The sequence below is a fragment of the Pezoporus occidentalis genome, unplaced genomic scaffold, assembly GCF_034315485.1.
Source record: "Pezoporus occidentalis ecotype Australia unplaced genomic scaffold, CSIRO_AGI_Poc_V1 ctg64, whole genome shotgun sequence".
Classification (NCBI taxonomy): Eukaryota; Metazoa; Chordata; class Aves; order Psittaciformes; family Psittacidae; genus Pezoporus; species Pezoporus occidentalis.
In genome coordinates this window covers 1,799,781-1,815,043 of record NW_026915987.1, presented here as the reverse complement: position 1 = coordinate 1,815,043, position 15,263 = coordinate 1,799,781, and the positions used below count along the sequence as shown (strand labels likewise).

The 15,263-nt window shown below is 51.5% G+C and overlaps 1 protein-coding gene across 7 annotated transcripts in view; it reads right to left on the bottom strand.

The window, feature by feature from the left end:
- Positions 1–15,263, bottom strand: part of ASTN2 (astrotactin 2) — a 344,763-nt gene that overhangs the window by 79,919 nt on the left and 249,581 nt on the right. For 6 of the 7 annotated variants that reach the window (XM_062640264.1, XM_062640262.1, XM_062640269.1 and 3 more), the window contains 2 exons: positions 7,735–7,868; positions 6,414–6,562 (listed from right to left, as the gene is read on the bottom strand). In XM_062640264.1, the coding sequence (XP_062496248.1) occupies positions 6,414–6,562; positions 7,735–7,868 (283 nt within the window). Of the gene's footprint in view, positions 1–669; positions 724–6,413; positions 6,563–7,734; positions 7,869–15,263 lie in introns of those variants that run through there. The other variant, XM_062640267.1, reaches the window with a different exon arrangement.

The following is a 15,263-nucleotide window of genomic DNA, read 5'->3' as shown; positions in this document are numbered from 1 at the left end:
GCTGGCAGGGCAACAGACAGGATCACAGCAACATCCCCAGAGTACCTCGTGCACTGTGGTTGAGAGGTTTCAAACAGGACAGAATAGGCTGCCCCAAGGCAGCCTTTGTGCCTCCTTGGATCCCTTTCCCATCCTTATTTCCCTCCAGAGGAGCGTGGAGGGATGCTGTCTAACTTCTTGGATTCTATTTCGGCCACCTGACAAAGCTGAACGCATGGGAAACCTCAACAGCAGCCAGAGGACTGGAAAGCAGATTCCCCATCCTGCTCAGGATCCCAGCTCAGGCTTTGGCTACAATGAGAAGAATACACAAAATCTCCAGGAAGATCCTACCCTGGTGTGGAATTCCAGTCTGGTGTCATTCAGAGCCCATCCAAAGGGAAGACCCTTGTGCTTCACTTGGCGAGCGTGCCCAAGTTCCCTCCCAGAGCAGGGTTCTGTTGCATCCAGAGATGCCCCAGAGCCTAAGTTTTCCAACCAGCTCAGGGCTGCATTGCCAAGCACCAGCTTTGCAGACGCAGACTGAGCTCCCCTCCAAATTCCAGCCACAATGTATTGATTAGAAAAGCCTGTTTAGTCAATAAAGGCTCCTATGAAAACCTTCCACTGAACTGCACTCACATGCCATGATCCGTCCGACTGCGTTAGCAGCCTTTGCTTTTGATGCTTCCTGACAAGATGGATTTGTGGCCTTGACTTTTCCAGATCAGGAGAAACGTAATCCTAGAGGATAAAGTTACAGACCAGTATAAAAAACTCCATGACTGGCTTCATTAACTGCTGTGTAAGAAGTTCAGAGCCTCCTTAGCTGGAAGGGAGCACCTACAGCTGTCCTTTGCCTTGCCGGAGAGGTAGCCCTGCACAGGCAGCACAAAGCCCTTGGCTCTTAAAGTGTATGACATACTCGTGGCACCATCCAGGCTGCTCCATCCTCTGCAGACAGCAGGGAATGGGCAGACAGTCCAGGCTTTCCACCTACTAAATGATTTGGGAAAAAGCAAAGATAATGCCCAGTTCTGTCCAAAAGGTGTCTGGGCAGATAAAAATAAAACAACCCTGGAACAACCATATGGAAATGTGAATTAATGAAATACTTCAGCAAGTGACTCAACCCTAATTGAGAGCTGAGAACCCTCCACCTCCCTTCTGCTTTCCAGGATACAAAAATGACACTGGTAGGTGGAAATAACTACAGCTGTCCCAGTGGGAGAGAAATCAGTGCTTCACAGCAAGTGTGATGGCCAAAACTAAGCACTTGCTTGGTGCTATTACACAACACAGCCCAGGAAGCAGTTTCCAAAAACTTGACCTTCTCTTCAAAGGCTCCTTTTTTTGAATCATCTTCGCTTTTGCCAACAAGTGAAATGGATTCAGCACTCCAGGAGGGTGTTCTGGGTGTTGAAAGCATCTTTACCCACGTGCTAGTCATAGGAGAGGCAGCAGCAGTGACAGCTTCCACACAGCAGCCCTGTCTGATCAGGCTCCCTGCACACAAGCATTCACAGATGAAGCTCTGCTGCATTTCCAACCCCAGACAGTCCTCACCAAGTGGTGGTTGTGAGCAGCCAGATACCTACCCACTGAGAAACCAGCTGAGATCCACCAGGTAGATGCCAAGGAACAAGCAGGTAGAGACAACCAAGCAGTGGCATCAGCTCCTGACCACCATCAGGTCCTCCTCTACTTTGGTCATGTCCAAGGACCTCCTTTGAACACAAGTCAAGCACACAGATGACCCCTGAAAGAGCTGTTTGTTGCTTCCAGGCTGAGCACTAACCTTCCTGACCACCAGCATCACTATGCTGAGAGCTGCAGTGTGGTGTCATAGATGGTGAGGGCAGAACAGTTCTCCTGAAACCAATGGAGATCGTAATGTCCTTCCTTTGCAACCTCTGGGCTAACTCTCCAACCAAACATCATCTATGAAAATGGTACCTACATCAACACAGGTGCCACAGGTCTCTACAGAGAGAGCTTTGCCACCACAGGGCTTTACAGAGATAGTCAACACCATGATTCACACTCAAGATCTAACACCACCATCTCTAACAACAACTGTTTTAAACACTCCTGCTTTAACATCCTCCACACTTGACTGGCACGAATTAAAACTCAGGATGTTCTACCCAACTCTGCACATGAAGCTCCTATAGCTTTCCAAGGGCAGTGTCAATTCCTGGTGCTCTCTTTGGTACCAAAGCTGTTGGGAAGTTGGGACTCTGAAGATGATTTTAAGGCATGTTAATAGGCGCATAGCCTGGGTGTAAGAAGATTGCACTGACTCCTCCCTGACAGGCACACTATTTGCTCTGCCCAGATAGTTTTTCCTCCTCTTCCAGCCTATCCCTGGTTTTCACATGACAGTAGCAGCACAGCTTGTACACAAGAGGGTGTTCTGGAAGAGACGGTTGTCATAGCTATACCCATACAGTCCTGGCCATCCAGACACATCAGAATGATGCTCTGCAGACCAGAGTTAAGTTATAAATGAGATGCTCTCAAGCTTCAACTCAAGAGCACAGCTTACAAACCACTAAGCCTTTTGGTTTGACTTCTTTCTTTCAGAGACATGATGTATTCAAAGGCTCCTCTGCAGAACAGCATTGCTCCAGAAAATCCTGTGATGCTGGCATGGTGCTGCACATAGGTTTTATGCGATCATACCCTTCATTCTGTACATCATTCTACCCAGCCTATTCTCCAGACACCCTCCTGCCAGCTCTTCTCCACGCCACAGGCTTGTGTATAAAGGGTCCCAGTATATTACGAGACTTTGACCAAACTGCCAGCATCTTCATTCTTCTGCTCTGAGGTCTATATGGTCTCCAACAAGCTCATTCAGCAGGTTTTCTGTTCTGCTCCTTTCCTCAGGAATTACAAGCTGTTCTGGATGAAGGCTACCTCTTCTTTGAAGATGATCAGCCAAAGAGATTCAGGAGCAGAAAGGATCCCTGAGAAATAATAAAGCTTGGGAGCCTTTTCTTACACCTCACCTGAGGATTTCACTCTTCATCTTTAAATTGTGGTCTCCCACCTCAGTTCCCAACCCTAAAACCAGAGCAAGGATCCTTCTGCCCTTCTACCCATCACAGGCTGGAGGACGCAGCGCTCCCCATGCAGGACCATCTCAGGCAGTGAGGCTCAGGGGACCTTCTAAGCCAAGGCCACCATAACGAGTGATACCCCAGGTCCCCCACCCAGCATGGCCTGGCTACAGGAACCAGAACTGAGACATTAAAAGCACTTTGCACCACGGGCACTTTATCCCCTCGTCCCTCCCCCTCATCCCCTTCGGAGCTTCTTAACTTCAGAAACTTCCCTCCAGAGAAGCGTTGGAGTGACAGAAAACATTTTCCAAGCCCTAATATCAGTTCCAGATGTTCACAGCCATTTCAGTTTGTACCTCACCCTGTAAAACACATTTCTCCCTCTCCCTCTCTCAAGCGCAGCGCCTGCTTCGCCCATGACATAATGCGCTGGCAGGCTCGGCCATGCACACACACACACACACACACACACACACTCGCGCCCTCTTCGAGAGCCCCATGTTCAAACAAAGAGCATCACTCAACTACAAAGCGGGCACGCACATGCAGCTAGGAGCAATTTCCACAAGTTTTAATAAACAGTTTGGGATGTAATTGCTCTCCGTCTTCTCCGCTCGCTCCCCGCGCGGTGGTGTTGAAAGCGTGGTTTGTTTCGCACACAAGTTCACCTCCTGCTAGCCTCACATTGTCCAAGGGCTGTGTTTTCCTAAGCACCAGTAATAAGTCTCTTTAAGAAGCATGTACAGCCTAGGGCAGCCAACCCATGTGAGCTCCCAGCTTCTTCCACCCCATCCCATAGCATCACTGCCCTGTGCACAGGGGATGCACCTTAGATCAGCCTCAGGAGTCCCTCCTGACTGCTCTAAGAGGAAGCGGAGCAAGTACTTCCTGGCTGAAGGAAAAGGCTCCATCTTCCAGTTGCAAAGGACAAGGAGTTTGGCAAGAGTGAGTGACCAGAGGTTTTGGGGAGCAGGAGGAAGCCAGAAGGCATGTAAGGCAGAGGCCAGGTACCATCTAGCTTGCCATGGGGCTGAAGAGCAGGTTGGCACAGCTCTAGCCCCAGACAATACCAGGAATCCCAATAGGAAATGACTACAATTGCAGTAAAACAAACAAACCCCTGTACAAGCACAAATGACCCACACATTTTAATTCAAGAGATGCAAGGAATGAATGGCAGCAGCCTCAAGAGCCCTCAAGCCTTGTACTGCCACACTCTACAAATCCCCATCATGTACATCCCAGTAACAGAGCAACTTGCACCTACCTGCCAGGACACTGATGGGGAAGGAAGATCTGCCCCAAAGATATGCCCAAAAGCCATCCACATTTCATGTCCCACACCCTTCTCCCAAAGCTTCTCCCTTCTGGGGTTGCCTTGTTTAGTGATGCTGCTCAGATGTGATGGAGATGAGGTGCAACTGGATGGGTAGGTGATGGTGATGAGGGAACACCCACAGTAGGGCTTTTGGCTGGGTGAAGCACAGTACAAGTGAAGCCTGTAGCAGTCAGCATCTCTGCAAACCTACACATGGTATTTGCAAGAATCAAGTCATCTGGCACCAGAGGCCTGTAGGGTAATAAAGGAATGGAGGCAGGAATGCTGTTTGGTTCTAAACAACATGGAAAAAAAGGGAGACATTTAGGGTTGGCTTTTCTCTGTAATTGTTAATGGGGTCATTCTGTCCCATGCAGTCCCCGAGAGCAAGGTGAGGGGAGGGCAGCTCCCCACAATGAATTCAATTGCCTGTCAAACACATGGCAGTCATAAAAGGGAAATAATACTAATAATCATCTCTATTTCCTCCTCTGGCTGCCAGGCAGAAATCCAGCCACTTCAAAGGAGAAACCCCACATTTCCCTGGGCTGGCCTCACCTGAGTGATGTGTAAGCAATCTGGCATCCCCATCCAAAACAAAGGCTTGTTTTCTGTCTCCATTACTGGAGGGTGCCCCTCCAAGATAAAGAACAAGCCTTCTTCCATGCCAGGAAACTAGAACCATAACCCAGGGGCCATCCTGTATGGGGCAGTGCTGGAAGTGGATAGGAGAGGCTGCAGATGCAGAATAGATTGGCCTGAGATGAACAGAGAGGGTCAAGACTTGCCTGTGGCTGGGAGCTGGAGCACTTCATGGCAGCTCATTGCAGCGCAGGGCTTGGCTCAGAGATGAGTAAGGAGAAGAAACAAGCCACCTCCACAAGCTGAGAAAGCTTCTGACCAAGACCTGAGGACTGTGCACAACTCCTGAGCTCGATCTGATTGATCTTCCTGAAGTCACCTTCGCAACACGAGAACACAGACAAATGCCTTGCCTGGACGTCCAGGAAGCCTCTGCCAGAGCACAGGGAGGTTTCCCCTCTCCAGTGCCAGCCCTGTCCCTACCTCCAGGCTGGTTCCTTGTCCTTGCAGGCAGCCTGAACACACACACCTCACATAAGCCTTAAACCAAATGAGGTTTTAATGACACAGAGCGGGAGCTGTTGCTGAGTTCCAATGACAAAGCTGTTCCTTTGCTCCAATGACAGGTAGAACCCTTCTTCATGTTCCCTTACCTAGAAGGGCTTGAAATAAGGCACTGCCAGCATCTGGAGGAAGCAGCCTTCATAGAAAGGGAAATCTCTGCTTTGGTCAACACCACCGGCTGCCCTTGACATATCACATGAGCATCTTTAACAAAGTACATCCCAAATCCTCCAGCAAAAAGCAGTAGGAGGCTTTGCCTGGCTTTCCATGCATCAGCAGCATCACTTCAGGTCTCAAATCCTATTTCCCAAAATAAATCACCGATTCACCCAAATCAACCCCCATGATTCACACCCCAGCAGCTCCCAGAGCATGGCTTGAATTGCTGACAAAGCTTTCGCAAGGCACAGAGCACTCAGTCTAAGCCTGAGCTGGGAACCAAACTCCAACCCAGGGAAGTTGCAGGTTCCCCTGGAGAAGTTTGGTGCTGCTTAAATGATCTCCTTATATATTAGAGGCTTTGAGTTACTTTGCTATGTGTGCAAGGCAACTTGAAGTGTCCTTTCAAAGGCTGCCACGCAATGCAGTACTCACTAGAAGGGACCAGTAAAGCCCTTGAGCTATTCAGAGCCGCCCTCTCCCTGCAGCCACTATTGTGTAGCATTTCAGACTGCTCAGACCAATCGCTTCACTCAGAAGCTCCAACTCAAAGTTCTCCTTCCCCCAAAAATGGAAATCATTTCCTTCTGCCATGCTATGTCCTTGTATTTCCCCTTTCTCTCAAACACTCCTGTAACACCTTGGCTCTATGCACCATTGCCCACAGACGCAGCAGCTCCCAGCCAGGCAGGGCACAGGATGCATCGCCCTGTACCCTCTGCACCGAGAGGAGCAGCACCCACCTGTGTAGAGGTCCGTGTCTGTGTACTCATCCACCTTCTTGTGCTGCAGGACGTAGTCAGACACCTTGGCCCCGATGGCAGGCTGCACATCCAGCCACTCCAGAGAGACCACGGTGCTGGAGGGCTCCACGCTGGGGGAGAGCCTCAGGCTGAGCAGGAGACAGAAAAGACACCACATAAGACATCAGGTCCCTTTATAGGGAGGAATCCACCTCTGCAAGCAGCACAGCCCCAGGCAGGGCTCACACTCATACACAGCGATGTGCACAACAGGAAAGCAGATAGGAGAGCATGGAAGAGCTGAAGTTGAAGGTCAGTTGCAGCCTACTGCAATGTGTCCTTCTCCCCCCCTCCTCCTGGAAAAGCCTAGGTCACGTAGTCACAACCATGCAACCCAGACATCCATAGAGCCATAGAATGGTTTGGGTTGGAAGGGAACTTAAAGCTCATCCAGTTCCAACCTCCTGCAGGGACACCTTCCACTAGAATCCCACCTAAAGGAACTTCAGCGACCCCATGGGAGACCAAGGAGCAGAAAAGACAGGGAGGCTCCAGCTTAACCTTCACATAACCCAGCAGGGTTGAGCCTACAGGAGGGGAGGGTCCTGTGTGCATTGCCAGAGCAAAGGGAGGGAGAGAAGGGGCAGGTGTGGCTGTGAATTTACCCAGCTGCAAGTGAGCAAGGCTCTGATGGGTGTGAGCATCAGCCAAAGCAGGGCAGCTGTGCAGGAACTCCTGCCCGGGTCAGGGATGACGTGGGTAGGGGACAAGGCAGAGCAGCTTTGTGCTCCTGGTTGTGTTAGTAAGAAGGCATCTGCTCTCTTTGCACCAGGGTAAATGACAACATGAAGTACAGGGCTACAGAGAGTCCAGCTCCAAACACGCAAGTGTGTTTGTTGGACTTGGGATGGGAAATGAATCCCCTCTGAGGATGTTGGCTCACTAAGAAGGTGCTCTGCTCCTTGTGGCTCGCTGGAGCCACTCTTCCTGCTTTCTCAGCTAATTCCCCAACAGTTTGCTCCTGATTTGCTCTTGCTCTGACAAGCCACAATGAATTGCACCGTAATTCCATTTCTTTCAGCATTTCAAATCCCATTCTACAAGCCTTGCTAATCAGGTGATGAAAGTCTACAAGGAAACCTTCCAGGGCCACAGTCGGAGCCAGGATATCCTAAAGGCATCAGTCTCACAGTGAGGAGTGCTGGCCTGCGGCCCCTGGGCTTGCAGGTGAGGGGCAGGAGGTGCCCATGGGCTGAGCCTGCAGGAAAGGGATGGTGCTGGGGGGCTGTGACCCATAGAAGGGGCTCACATGGATACGTACACGGGTGGAGGGAGAGGGCTGCAGTTGGGGAGTCCGTTCTCATCGAAGGCGTTGAGGTCGCACCTGCACCAGTCTTCAATAACATCGCCTTTCCCCGAGCACCAGTATGAGCTCATCAGGGCTCCCTTGAAAGCCTGATGTGAGAACAAAAAGCGTGAACACGTGTGCTAAAGACTCGGTGAAATCCAGCCAGCAGCACGACTGCGCAGGACTCAGCATCAGGGATACGTGTGTGCAGAGCCCCAGGATCAGGGAGTACAGGGTGGATCCTCCCCACCTCTGCCACAGATCCTCTGCATGGCCCTGGGAGCATCCCTTCCGCTCCTTGTGCTTTAGCTCCTGGGTATCGAGTGATGCTGATTCATCCCTGGGTTGGGCTGGGGAGCATCTGCATGATTCTAGAGAGGAATCCTGTGTTGGGGGACTAAACTGCCTGAAGAAACATTAACTTAAGCCTGTTGTGACACCAGACATCATATGTACAGTACGTGCTGCTGCACACAATGAAATGTATCCCCGTGCCTGCCCCATAGGTGTTTCTGTCCCTCATATATTAATTTCTCCATCCCCAGCCACACAGCCCACTTTCATCCTTCTCATAGTTTGTTTATAGGAGCTGCCCTCCTGCAAGCAAATTGCAGCTTTATTCACTGTGTAAGGAATACTCTCAAGCAAAATAGCAGCATGTGGAAGCAAAAGACAGAATCCCATTAAACACTTGCAGGGTGTTGGACCAGCTGGGCAGCCTCCTCTCCGCAGGCTGTCCCCAGCCTGACCAGGAGCCCTCCCAATGCTCTTAATGATGCCAGTGGATCCCCAGAACAACAGCTTTTCATCTGCTGAATCTAAGGCTCAAACACCGACTGGATTCCCAAAGCCCTCCACGTCTAACCCTATGGTGCATTCCCTGCAGCTTGGTGTTGGTGCCCACACTGCAGCACGGAGCATCCCTCGCTCCATACCCTGCTGTAGTTCAGACTACATGGATTTAAAGTGGTTTCTCCTGCTACTCTTTGCCTGTTGTGGCTAAACCAAGCCCCAGCTTAGAAGACGGGTCTCTCCCTGCACACACACACAGTGAATATTCACTCCAACCCTGCAAAGCCGCAATGCCCTGCTAGAATAATCGCAACACCAAAACTCCATCCATGAAAACAAACCCCTTTGTACTGCTTTTGACCTTTTACAAGGCACTTTTGGGGGCTGAAACGCCTTCACGGATCCTCACCCATGTAGAGCAGCCCAGCTCGCAGCAGCTCTATTCCACCCATTCAAAGCTGCCTATGGATGCCTGGCCCCGGTGATACCGCAGGTGACGCCTTAAAGATAAACCCCTGCCCTTTGAGGGGGACAGGGACAGCTCCAGCAGCTCCGGGACTGAGCAGAAAGCTCTAGGAAATGCACCATCCGGGGAGGTTTCTGAAAGCAGGGATAGAAATAGAGCCTGACATCAGGGCTCCCATTGTCCGGAGCCGAACACCCCGAGCACCTTTAACCAGGCGCCTCAAAGCTTTCGTGTCTGAAACAGTTTCTGCTTCCAGGCATTTTACAAAATGGGACTGTTCCAAAAGGGGTGGGGGGAAGAGAAAAGGAAGGAAAAACCATGCAAAAGAGAGAAAATGTGATGTTACTTTGCTTTGTTCTTTAGACTGGAACCGAAGAGCTGGGCTGGAGGAGGTACTGCAAAGTGAGGGAAGCAAGGACAACAGAGAGGAGTTTATCTGATACATGAATAAATGAGTGCAGATACACTTGTGTAGGGAGCAGCGGTGCTGTGCAGGGTAGAAACACAAAATGATTCACGTAGATGGATAGGGAAGTGTATGCTTTCCTTAGGAAGCAGGATAGATACGTGTGTTGTGGGTCCGTGTGTGCACAGACATACACTGGGGGTGAAGACAGACATGGGCAGATCCTTGTGCTGTCACCCTGACCCTATCCCTGACCCTCACTGCTCTCCCTGCACATCCCAACATAAGGATGAAATCTCACCCGCCCCATCCTTGCCCTTTAGCCAAATCCAATAGTCAGTTCCTTCCTTCTATTTCCTTATTTCTGCTGGTGAGTGCAAGGCAGGATGAGCAATCCCTGCTCTACCCTGCACCCATTTCAATTAGATCCTGTAGGCTCCCAGCCATCATCTGCCTTGTGTCAACCTTCACACAAACAAGGTTAGCTCAGCGATGCATCCTTCCAGCGCTCTCATTAAAGCACCTACGTGCACTAACCAGGTTACTCAGAGCATGGCTAGCCCCCGGTGCCTGCATCCAGCTGACGTCAGGGCCAGGACTCACCTTGTCTCACTTCCCAGCAGGACTCCAAGCCAGCAATTTCTAGGATCTTCCCAGGGGAGTGCATAGCAAAAGGTGGGGAAGTGGCAAGAGCGAACTGATGGAGGGGAAATGGGTAAGACCATGTGGAAAGAAGGGATGGAGCTCCCTGCACAAAGATGCTCACCATCACTTTAGGAAGCTCTACACCCTCCATGGGGACACCAGCCTGCTCTGTGGGAACGGCTGCACCTCAGAAACTCCAGGACAAAGGGAAGGTGTCCATGAGTGTTGAGGACTCTCTGGTCCTCCGGCACTGAAGTCAGACACATCCAGCCCACCCTTCATGCCCTCAGCTCCCCAGCCTGCTCCAGGCTCTGGCTGCAGTGGCAAAGGCTGCTCTCAGATCAGCAGTTGAAGTCGCCTTCCCCTGCAAGAGCAGTAGCACAGCCCCAAAGGTGGCAGCCATGTGAAAACCTCTCCTTCCCTTTCTCCTTCTGACAACGTAGCCTGGGAGGTACAGGACTGACCACACAAACCCAGGACAGCAGCTGCCACCCAAACCAGGAGCCCAACGGCACAGAAGACCAAGAGCAGTGGACAAAGGATGCAACAAACGTGCTGAGTCCCATGGGCAGCAGCAGCCTTTGGGAGAGCTTCAAGTGGGAATGCACAGGGACCTCCCTGGTTTATGGTGGCTGAGGATGCTTATTCATTTGCCTTGGAGTGGGAAACTCCGTATGTCATACAATCATAGAATAGTTTGGGTTGGAAAGGACCTGAAGATCATCCAGTTCCAACCCCCCTGCCATGGGCAGGCACACCTCACACTAAACCATGGCACCCAAGGCTCTGTCAAACCTGGCCTTGAACACTGCCAGGGATGGAGCATTCACAGCTTCCCTGGGCAACCCATTCCAGTGCCTCACCACCCTCACAGTAAAGAACTTCTTCCTTATATCCAAACTTCCCCTGTTTCAGTTTTAACCCATTACCCCTTGTCCTATCACTACAGTCCCTGCTGCTATGCTTGGAAATGTGCGATAAACCCCCTGCATCCCAGCAGGAGACAGCATACACAACAGGACCATCTCCACCATAACCATCCCGCCATGGTGGTCACACCAAAGCTACCAAACTAGGAAACCCCAACAGGCCCTACCAGCACGAGGGGCTTCCCAGGAGCATCCCTGTGTGCTGGGGATGGCAGCGTGGCCCTCAATGTGCTCACCAACCACTCCTTGGGATCTCAACGTCCCTGTGTGCCCAAAGGCAACTTTATCTTTCATTTCAAAGTATCCAAATTGTGTTGTTTCCCTGTGAGTCAGCCCATTTAGTTTATGTCCTTCAGTGCCAGAGGGGAAATTTATGAGATGAGAAACTGGCTCAAAACGTTTATTTTCTAGATGACGAGTCATGCCATTAGATATATAGCATTATGAATCATAAGAACAGCATCTAATTTGCTCTTAAAGGTATAATAGGCCTGACTCCCCACACCCATACACACACATCTATTGGATTGATAGTTCCCCCCTAGATGGCTAGTTCATTTGTTTTGACACAAGCAAGACTGAGAGGACCATAAAGTCCCATCTTACCATAAGTTAAGCCTATTCATAAAACAAATATTAGGGAAACGAACGATCAGCTAAGCACATTTATCCTACACTCAATTGCATATGGATCTTTCTCCTGTTGTTATTTGTGCTCAGGGGGAAGCCATTTGGGCCCCTTTTATAGCTTAGACACTCTGCAACAGAATACAGAAGAACATTTCCTTTGTCCTCTGTTAGACCTGGCTGATGGAGGGAGAAGCATTAAGTTATTTCAAACTGTGGGTTTCTGTTGACATCCCCAGAGAGGTAAATCGCAGGACGTGAAGGAACCTTTTAGATCAGCATCAGCAACACCACAGGGGCTGCTCTTTCCAGATGGGATACTGGAAATAGCATATATTGGATGCTTATTGGTCAATATCTGGTCTTGTCCATGGCTGGCAGGGATATGAGATCCTGGTTCCACTGTTTCTTTAGGTCTAGGTTTCTTTGTGGTTGGTGCACACACTTCAGCTTCTGGGAGAACTAAAATACAGGGAGATTAAAACCACCACCAATGAGCACACAGGCTGGACAGGGATGTGCTGCAGACAGTGGGGATGATCCAGCAGCTGGGAATGTGGTCCATTGCAGGGTTTGCACTGTTTTCCCTGGTCTTTGCTTGTTTGTTCTCTTCCTCAGTGCAGAAGGAAAGGAAGAAGAGTGGAATGAGGCTGGGTCATGCAGGCAGACAGGCCCCGTGTGTAGGGAAACAGCCACCCAGCGAAGCTACCCCATATGGAGCCTGGCACAAGAGGACCACCGACCCCAGCTCCGGGACACTGCTGTGCTCCAGGCAGACTGCAGATAGCAACAGCATCAAGCGAAAGAACACGGGGCGTAGGCTCAAGCAGGGATTTTACAGCCCGAACGGGATGCTACCACGATGATTGCTTGGCTGCAGGAAAAGCTTTCCATGCCCTTACATTAAAGCTCCGTGCTGGTCACAGGAGATAAACGCTGCCCCTTAGTCTAGACATGTCAGGGGCGGGGAGGAAGGAGGAGGAAAACTACGGATTTCCCAGGCCAGAGACTCTTTCCAGGATCACGCAGTTCGCGTCTGGAAGTCTGCTCCAGGTTCGCAGCGAAGGAGGATGAAGTTTCCCTATTGCTGTTGGCAGGTGATCTCATCTTGTGCTGCTCACACCCTGCCTGCCTCCGGCTGCCTGTCCCCGGGGAGCAGCATCACCAGCACTTCATCCTGGGGAGGCACAGCAGCGCTGTGCTGGAAAGGTCAGGGTGCTGGAAGGGACCCAGGGTGGGCAGAATCCTGCTTTCTGTTATTGATGGGATCCGAGGGAGCAGCAGAGGACACTGTAAAACCTGGCAGCGGGGGAAAGCGAAGCCCCGTGCTGCGGGGCCAGCTCCGCTTTCACACCTCGGCTACAAAGCTCCTCATTCTAGCGGTTACAATGCTGCTATTCTTCCCCTGGAAACGCGAGTCGGATGTGGGCTGGAGCTGCAGCAGGATGCTCGAGTGCAAGGAGCAGGACAAGGGCCAATTAGCAGATATTAAACCAAAGCAAAACCAAATAAGTGTCCCCCCACACACAGACCCCAGACCAAAGCACTCACCTCCACAATGTCCCCGTTCGCCCTGGCTCCCTTTCAGCTTTGGAGGTGGAAAAAGAAATCCCTGGCATCGGCTCTCCACGCCTTCAGGGGCTGCTTTAGGGAAGCTGTGTGTATGCAGGGAGGATTGCCGGCCTCTGGGTGCTGTATGAGGGGCCAAAGTGAGCCCATGGCCTTGGGGATGCCTTTCACCTTGTCACCATAGCCTCTTGCAAAACCTCACCTGTCTCTTGCTGGATCCACATAGGCAGAGGGTATCAGGAGAACTAGCTTTGAGATACAGGGTAATGGGAAGGGCCCAGATATCCACCCTCCTGAATGGGATTCAAGGGGTACAGCTAAACTATTCCCTAAGAAACAAGCCCCAGTTTGACTTCTCCAGCCTCTGCCTCAGCTCCCGTGTCCCTCCTCTTCAGGCTCATGCTTGTCCTAGTGCTGCTCAAGTCCAGGACTGATCTCCAAGCACATCTCTGGACTCCCCTGACGGAGGTTTGCTTCCCTGCGGGCTGAACTGGGACGGCTGCAGGGACAATGTTCACCCCACAAGAGTCAAGGGCTCCTCTCCCAGGCACAGCTGTGATTGCGAGGCCAGCAACAAAGCCCAGACAGTGCCCAACAAGGTCAGCTCCTGCTGCAGAGGGTCTTGGGGTGCCAGCACCAGGATCCTGCATTTCCCAGGTGTGCTCTTTTCCATCTGCTGTGCCCTTGAGGGCAATGTCAATGCCAAAGTGAGGGGTCACAGCACCAGCAATACACTTGGATACCCCAAGCCACAATGGTGAGCCCAGTCTGCACTGGACAGGGTGGGCTCCCCACCACCTTTATGGGCAAGCATTGATGGAGGTATGACGGGCACGTTTCACCCCATTGTAGGCCCTTCAGACTCTCCATCCTGGTAATTCAGGGTTGGTGTAAATGTACAGAAAGGCTCCAAGTGCACTGCCAGGGCACAGCTCCATCACACAGCTCCTTCCAACAGCAATTGCAAGACAACTGTGACCCCAAGAACTGACCAAGAACCAACTGAAGACATCAAAACCAGCTACACTTCTCCCCTCGGCTGAAACACAGCCACCAGAGCAAGTGAGCAGCAAGGGCACAGAGATGGGCTGCATCCAGGAGGAAAAGTGACACTGGTTTGTGCAGCTCCCTCTGAAACCACCACCACCACTTTGCCATGGTCTGTATGAGTAGCAAGCCTGCTCCAGGGGAGGAAGCGCATGTGCTCCATCATCATCAGTGCATGGGGCACAAGCAAACAATGGTCCATGCACAGGCAGCAAAGCAGCTCTTGCTGAGAGCCCTGCCAGGGTCCCAGCCATGTGCTGGCTCCTGCTGAGGCCAATGGGGCTGGCAGTGTGGGGAGGTGCCCCCAGTGAGCCTCCACACTGTGAGGGGGCCGTGGCTGCAGGCAGATGCTGAGATTACTCGAGTCTCAAATTAAAACAAGGTCCTGGGGGTCTCCTAAAATCCAGGCTCCACATCCATTTGTCTCCTCAAATACAAACAACAGGGGGTTGAATCCATTTCCCACTAGGAGCGAGGTTGATCTCTGCTGCCCCACTTCCCTGCATCCCCCTCAGCACACCACCCCCTAAGCACTTCTGCAGCTGGAGAAGCTGCTCTGCTAAAGCAACTTTGAGTTTGGTTTGGGTTTCATAGAGCCATTAGGGTTAAAGGGACCTCTGATCATTGTGTCCAGCCCCCTGCCAGGGCAGAGCCACCCAGAGCAGGGCACAAAGGAATGTGTCCATGGTGGGTTTGGGATGGCTCCAGACAGGGAGACTCCACAGCCCCCTGGGCAGCCTGTGCCAGGGCTCTGATACCCTCACATAAAGAAGTCCTTCCTCATGCTGAGGTGACACTTGTTGTGTTTTAGTTTATGGCCATTGCTCCTCGTCCTGTCACTGGGCACCACTGGAAAGAGCCTGGCACCATCCTGCTGGCACCCGCCTTTGAGATACTGATCTGCATTGATGGGATCCCCTTTCAGGCTGCTCTTCTCCAGACTCATCAGGCGTAGTACCCACAATCTCTCCTCATAACAGAGATGCTCCGGACCCCTGAGCATCCCTGTGGCCTCCTCTGG